The 7,783-nt window shown below is 38.9% G+C and overlaps 1 protein-coding gene across 1 annotated transcript in view; it reads right to left on the bottom strand.

The window, feature by feature from the left end:
- The window catches only part of YAP1 (Yes-associated protein 1), a gene marked incomplete at its 5' end in the record, with an annotated part of 84,787 nt that overhangs the window by 5,418 nt on the left and 71,586 nt on the right, over positions 1-7,783 (bottom strand). Inside the window, 1 exon segment of the mRNA XM_010140020.1 lies at positions 1,665-1,795. Within this exon segment, the coding sequence (XP_010138322.1) occupies positions 1,665-1,795 (131 nt within the window).

Below are 7,783 nucleotides of genomic sequence, written 5' to 3'. Positions count from 1 at the left end.
TGCTTCTTTCTTCTCCTTGTGCAAGCCCCCCCCCGCCTTTTTTTTTTTTGCTTGGTTTTCTCCAATATATACAAAACGCTGTGTACCTCAAGGCAGAAACTTTTCTCCTGCTCTCATAGTACACACACAACACTAGCACAGACAATACTTCATATGGTAGGAGAAAAAGTTTAAGAGCAACAGATGATCTTTACATAACCTGAACTATATAAATGACAACTGTCTGCACCGGCAAGAGGGAAGGTATGTTCTTGCACCATCTCCACTGAACTTTACTAATTCTGAGAATTAGAGAGAGGACAGAGTATGTGAAATGATGGAGAAATCTCCTGGAAAAGGCAGAAAATGAAACAAACTGAAGTCAAGCTGATGGAATATCAGTTATTGGAAATGTTACATACAATGGCAGTGTATCTTCAGGGCTGAGGAACCAAAGTGTGGCACATCAGCCACAGTACTTAAAAGAATACAGGAAGGGATTTGTAATTGCAGCAAAGGTTTGCCAAGATTTTAAGTTTTGATATCTAAAACTGCAGCAGGCATTTAAGCTTGGACTACTTCAAAATCATGCCAGTTCTAACATGATGGGGACTTCTCACCTTAACGAGCAGGTTTGAAACTGGCAAAAACCATGGAAGCTAAGACTTACATCCAGAGAATAAGAATGATTTTACGGGGTTTTCATTAAAGAGGACGGGCACTTACAGTAAGCATCCTAAAGTTAGGCTAACATTTCAAGGTAATGCAGGAAAGAGGTGATAAACTCTGGCAGAATAGGTAACTTTTCTCTTCTATGGCAGGGGATACTGAGTGTTACCAGCTTAGAATAATGACAAAATATAGTCCAATGAAAAACCACAAAACTTAACTATTCCAGCTTAAGATCAACTACCTGATACTGCTGAAATGTTAGTGGATTTATGCTCCATTAATTAAAATTTTATGTGGCTTGGAGATGTGACCGTTTTACCATTCTCATCTTTTCTTTCCAGTATGCTAAGCAAAAACTACAGATATTACTTTTCTCAAGCTGCAGCAGTTTCTCCGAAGTTGTAATGGTTAGTATGAAGCATTTGCTGTAATTAGAACAGTATTTCCAACAAAACAAACACTCCGATTCAGAGCAAAAAGTTATACCAAAAAGACTAGTCTATAATGTAAAATTCTCCATCTTGAATTAAAAGACCCACTTCAAAATAATACAGCATTTAAAATGAAGCATGCCACTATTTGCAGACCTAACATTAACAGAGTAAAAATACTGCTAAATTAAATACCTGAAGTGGAGGGGAGGGGTGAGTGGAGAAACGTTAAAATGAACCTTAAGGTGTAGTCCTAGACGTACCTCACAATTCATTTGATCTCATAGCAAGCTATTCACAAATTCTTCTGAGTCAGTAAATTGAAATGACTGTTAGTCAACAGATTATGCAGAGGCAAACTTGTTATGACTTTGAATAAAAACCTTCCTACAAGTCTGAACAGACTGCTTCCTCCCACAGGAGACAGCTTTTAATCCTCAACTTTTACTAGACTTGCCATTTAAGGAAAGATTCATTTACAGCTGTGGCTTTTGGCACAGACGGAAGTTCAAAATAAACTATTACATGTACCAAACAGAATTTTAAATCAATTTTTTCCCTCTAGTAGCTACTCCTACAAACCTGTTAAGAAAGGGATCAGAACTATTTGTAGTCATTGTTCTCAGTTCCTGAGACATTCCAGGAGATGACACGGGATTTTGAGATCCACCATCTTGTTCCATTGTTGGAAGCTGGCTCCGGAGAGCCAATTCCTAGAACGGGGGAGGGGGGAAAGAAACAGCACGTTAGGCATTGGAATGCACTTTTCAGATACATAAACACATTATACGATCGGTAATTGATGCTTTTACTGTTTCCAGACACAAGATTTAAATGAAATTAAGTTTCTGAAGACAAAGCAAGAATTTTTACTGGCCTCAATGATAATGGAAGTTCCACCAACCAAACCCACTGTTACAGAGACTTCACTGCACATGTATTTACGGATATATTTATATTTACATAAATATTTTCTTAGATTCACTTCAGTAACCTTTTGCTAAGTCTATTCTTAAGATCAAAAAAAGCATTGTTAACACTCTGCGATCCCTACACAGGATTCCCCTGTGTCTGTCTAGCTTTGCCGACTGGCACTTTTTTCCCCACGTCTTTTAAGTTCTGACTTAGTCCCTTTTTACTGGCTTGTTTCATTTAGCAAAATTTAAAGTCTTTCTCTACAAGTTCCTATTCACTCCTCCGGTTTGAGATACACACTTTGAAATTTGTGATGAATCAAATCAGTGATGTGTCCCATACATAGATCTTAAAGATTTTCAAATCCCTAGTAATTTCTTAGTAAAACTAAGGCATCGCACTACAGAAGATACAAACCTAGATTTACATATATAATTTTTACACGTATGACTGTGCACTGACTTGGATCAATCCATTCATAAAGCTTGTCACTGCTATTTAATGAAAATAAGTTTTAACATACAATATACAGAACTAAAGGTGGGTGGAGATAAGCAGCATTTTATGTCATTTCCAGTGCTCCCTCTCTCCCTTTTTAGACAGGAATCCGATGAGTTACGTATGTGGAAAATACAATCACTCTCTTCAAGCAGCTCCCTGTAAATACCACCATTGGCTCACCAAGTCTGTGCTTTGTTAATGCAGAGACTGGTAAAGTATTGACTATCTTGTTACCAGTATGTGATTTCCAGGCTGTGCCTGGAAAGCTAATCTCAGACTAAACCAATACTGTCAGCCTTGACAATACGCAGTATTTCTCTCTTGTAAAATGAGAGGTCTTTAGCCTAAGAACTAGTGTAAACTTTTCATATATAAAAATAATCTTTCTCCAACTCTTTTCAAAGTGATTTCTTTTTAAAAGAGTCTAAGGCTATTTCCAGCAGATTGTTCCAAATATTGAATGCTTCCCTAGCACCTGCATATTTTCCTGTTCTAATCTGCATATGCTTCACTCCCATTCCTGTGGATTATTTTCCTGTATTCCTTTCAAACCAAGTTTCAAGTCTTGCACTAGAAGGTTTTCTCAGTCCACTTATTAGACCTTTGCAGAAAGTATGCAAACATACCGTCTTGTTTTGTGTTCATCACACCCAGCTGCCTACTCCAAGTAAATCCACTCTCTGCTCACCACCACTTACTTGGCCACTGTTCTAGTAAGTAGTAATAACACTCCTCCTCATTTTCAGATCACAGGATGACAGGCACCTTTTAATCATTTCTGAGGGCTTATCCGTATGATTTTCATTTGCTTATGTAATAAAACCAAGTGCAAAGACTATACGAGGTCTTACTTCACAGCTAGGTTTACAAACTTCTGTTAGTCACATCCGCCTTGATACAAGAATGCTGATACAAGGTGGTCACAATCAATAAAAAAAAAAAAGGGAAAAAAAAGGAGAAAAAAAAAAAGAAAAAAGCTTTTCTTTCCTGGAGTGCTTCCCAAATGGTGAGCTGAAGAAGGCAGGAGGTCTTAGAGCAGCCATGCCAGAGACGGCACAAGAACTGCTCGCATTATGCCCTTCCTCTGGAGACCAGAATTCTGCCAAGCGTCACCCGAGCCTTGCCCTCTCTGAGAAACTGCCTTCATGTGATGTACCCACTTTAACTAATTCTATCTTCCTATTTGTCCAAAGAAAAAGGCAAGTAAAATAAAATTTAAAAAAAAAATCACTTGAATTTGCACCAGTACTTCTAGAATCTTTTCAGCTGTGTGTTCACTCCAGCTTTGCGTGCTGGAGTACAGGACGCCTTCCTTCTCCGCTCTGATAGCAGAACTGTCAATCAGTGAGTGCTCTGCTCTTAGGTAGCTACAACTACCTGGCTGTTGAAGAATGCTCTGTCCTTCCGCCCTTTCCTCTTGCTTTGATCTTTGATCTTTTTATTTCCTTGGGCTGCAGAGGAGTGGCCAGAAGTGCCAGTAGCCTGCGGAAGAAGCTTAATCACACACTAGTGCCCTGAAGAGTGATGACAAAGCAAAACCAACACAAAGTCATTTCTGTATGCAAAGCACTGAAGTGACATTGTACCTCATTGTGTGATGGGTCTGCTCCTTCTAATCACCACTGCCTCCTGGTGCAATAGGGGGTTTGGGTTTTTGTGTTGTTTGTTTATTTAAAAAAAAAAAAAAAGAGGGAGAGAGAGAGAAGAGAAATCCATAGAGTTCCCCTTTTTCAAGAGCTACAGACACCACAAAAGAAAAAAAACTCACAAATTTCTCTTCTGTACCTCAAGAAGAAAAGTCAGTACAAAGGAATAAGCACTTGGGAAAAACAGGAAAGTTACATTTGAGTTTTCTAAATCCTTAAGAGGGTAGGAGAGATTGAAGTGTCATCAAGGTATAAGCTTAAATAGTATGGTAAAAATTAATGTAGCTCAGGTACTAGGCAACTAAAAAAGAAAAATCACATCTCAATGAAGGCTCACTAAAAAGAGATGTATCAAACCATGCCAGAGTCCTGTATTTTGCCTATCCTTTGGCACGTGCAAAGTAGTGAAATAAGTCTTTTTAATAGTAGTCCTTCTTTTATCCTTGTTTCAACAACAATATTGCTAAAAGTGCAAATCTACAACTGTTTTTTACTATTTGTAAGTAGCGTTATTGCTCCTTATTCAGGAGGCAGAACTACAGCACTTCCCTCTAGAAAGAATGTTATTCCGTTACTCATTCAGGCATAAATTTATGTCCATCTGGGAGCCTGAGAGAGAAAGGCATTACCAAAAAGGACGAGCTATTAAAAAACAAATACAGAGCCATTTTTAATCATTCTGTAAGATAAACAAAGTTTCCTACAAGCCCTAACGAGTGTATGAAGTCTATTTTTCCTAAAAGGTGCACGCAGTGGAACCTAAAGTTACACTGCTTGAAGAATGGTCTTTTCATTTCTTCTTCCTTATAAAACTGATCGTCAGTTTTAAAAAGCTATGTTTTTCTTATACTTTAAAAAAAATAAATATGGGAGTGCCCAAGCTTCTCCCAGCTCCAGAGTTCTGTGAACTCTAGGCTTTTAGTTCATGCTTTGAAATATATTCTTTATTTGAAGTATTTAAAGTCTGGAGGCAAAAATAAAACCATGACAAAATCCTGCCTTGGATTTCTATAACTTGATCTCATCCTATTTTTCTAAGTATGTCAAACTTTTTTTAAGTACCTCTGAGGAAATAAAACCTTAGCATTCGTCTCCTTAACATAAAAGCTGAAGTTTGATTATTACATAAAGACTAGAACGATCTGTCATCTCTTCAAAGTAATTTTAACAATAAGGTCAGCATTGTGTAAGTTATCTGGCTGACCTTACCAATTTTTTTTTCACAGCTGCACACAGATTAAGCTTTACTCATTACTGAGTTCCAGCTCATTCACACTGTGTCCAAATTAACTTTGTAAAATTACTCTTTACAAATCATTTTTTATCTGCATTGCACCTTTAAGGAAAGGAACAAGACACCCTCATGCAACTCACGTATCACACGCTTACTTTATTAAACATACAATGTACTACTCAACTTGAATTGATTGTATGTGGGTGGCTTTTGATACATTTACTTTAAAAGGGCCAAGGGTAACCTCTCTGCCCCCAAACCCTGCTCATCTATCAGATGATCCACTGGGAAGCATTCGGGGAAGAGAAGACCATGACCTACAGCACCTGTTATTTCTTCAGACTATGCATTTACCTTCTTCTAAATAACAGAGTCGCAGCATGCATATGAAAAACAGGGAAAACACATGGACAGATGAAGATAAATTAATTTAGCACCACAGAGTTATGCAATTAGTGAAGACTAAGGGTGAGGCATAAATCATTCAGTGTTGCTATCAGGAAAGCCAGCAAAATTAAAGAGGTGATGCTGATAGAGCGATAATTAATTGTGTTGTATACACTTGGAAAGAACTCAGCGCGATGCAGAGCACTGCAAGTGCAGATAAGGCAGCATAAATTGGAATACATTTGTACATAAAATCTGGCTTCCTGCCTTGTGTTGCAGTCCTTTGTTGTGCCATTGCTTCATACTCCTTTTGCCATCTATCTGCCCATGGCTCCAGCACTGCATCTGCCCAGCTGAGGTGTCTCAGAGCACCAGTAAGGCAGGTCAGTGTCAGCAGGAGGAGTCAGCAATCACGAAGGCCATGCAGAGCAGGATGGCCTCCTTCTACCAATTTGTGTTTGCTTCTAGCAAAAGCTGCTATTCATACCATCTCATACTCAGGTCAATATGACTCATGTCTTCTGCTGACCAATTGCTTTAGCAATACTTCTGTGATTAAGTTTTGCAACTGCAAGAAGCATCAGCGACTCCGGGAAATCCACGGCAGTGAGCTGCAACTCCTCTACAGACACAAGATGTGTCCTGAAGCAATTAGGGGCATAAAAACCAGAGAAAAACAACAAATGCAGATCTGATTTACTCTATAGACTTTTAGACAGGGTATGCATCCATAAAGATCTATGTTCACAAGCAAGTAGTAAAATTTTGATAATCCGTAAATCTTAGGTGCCGCGAGTGGAATTTGAGCTTTTGTAATATCTTTTCTACTGTCTAACTTCTAGCTACTAATGCTCATCATTTCCCACATAAACCAACAGAGCATGAAACTCAAATTCTACAGCATGAAGCCCACACAACCTTCCCACCCTGCCCCAGTCCAGCCACACAGGACTCCCTTTCAGTAACTCTTGCCTGTTTCTGTTGAACGATGCTTGCATTTTCTAGGCGGTCTTTGAAGTACTACCGTAATGTAGTGCTCATCAGAAATACCAAAGTCTTAAAAAACAATTAGGGCAAGGAACATTTCTGCAATGTCTACGGGACATCCAACTCCAAGCTGAAATTCCTGATGCTTTGACAAACCTTTGTTTTATTTAACAGTGTTTAGAGAAGCAGGGTGTGTTAGTCAGGGGAGAGGAAGATGTGTGCCTTGATCTCTTAATCACTGTGGGTCATAACCCAGGAGCAATTCCAAAATGACTTTTACTGATAGTTACAGGTGGCTTTTGACTGCATATTCTTACCCATCCCTTCAGCTGGAATTAGCATTTGTATGGTCATACACTACGACAAGTCAGAAAACTGACCTAGCTGAAAAACAATTATTTTTCTGATACATCAGGTGTCTGATCTGTCTTGCAGAATAGCCACATCAATGCTTCAGCTACCAGATTATGAAAAAAAAAAACCAGTGTTAGACACATCCTATTCTGCTGCCTTATTATTAAGGCAATCTCTGGCAGACAGCTGATTTAATGTCGGTTTGGTTTGCCACCGCCTGTCTACCAGATCTCAGTCCAAAGTCATTTTATCAAGAAACAAATATTTTGCTTATAAAATGCCACACAACTCCCCAGCTGCAGTCTTCAGCCCCAGTTTAGGATGGCTCTAGACAGCTGGTTAAGCCTTCTCCTGAATTAATTTCTAAAGCTATGGCACTGCACTGGTGTGCTCCCTTACCCGTCAGCCTCATGGACTGTGACGAAGCTCTGTGCTGCTGATGCAGTCAATGGCAGGTACTCAACAGATTATCTGAACTAACCTGTAGCTACCTCAAATACAAGTGCTTTCCTAGAAACAGATGCCTACATAAATAGAGGCAATACGCTGGGATTTGTCATTACATGCTTAATTTACCGCCACAGACTAAAGAATTCGGTTCGTAAATTAGAAAGATTTTTTGAAGATAATCCAGTGAATAACAATGGTTTGTTACCTAATGAGTAAAATATTCCTGC

Source organism: Buceros rhinoceros, unplaced genomic scaffold (assembly GCF_000710305.1).
Source record: "Buceros rhinoceros silvestris isolate BGI_N320 unplaced genomic scaffold, ASM71030v1 scaffold1440, whole genome shotgun sequence".
In the NCBI taxonomy this organism is placed as follows: domain Eukaryota; kingdom Metazoa; phylum Chordata; class Aves; order Bucerotiformes; family Bucerotidae; genus Buceros; species Buceros rhinoceros.
Note: the sequence above shows the minus strand (reverse complement) of the source record. Positions and strands in the feature narration are given on the sequence as shown.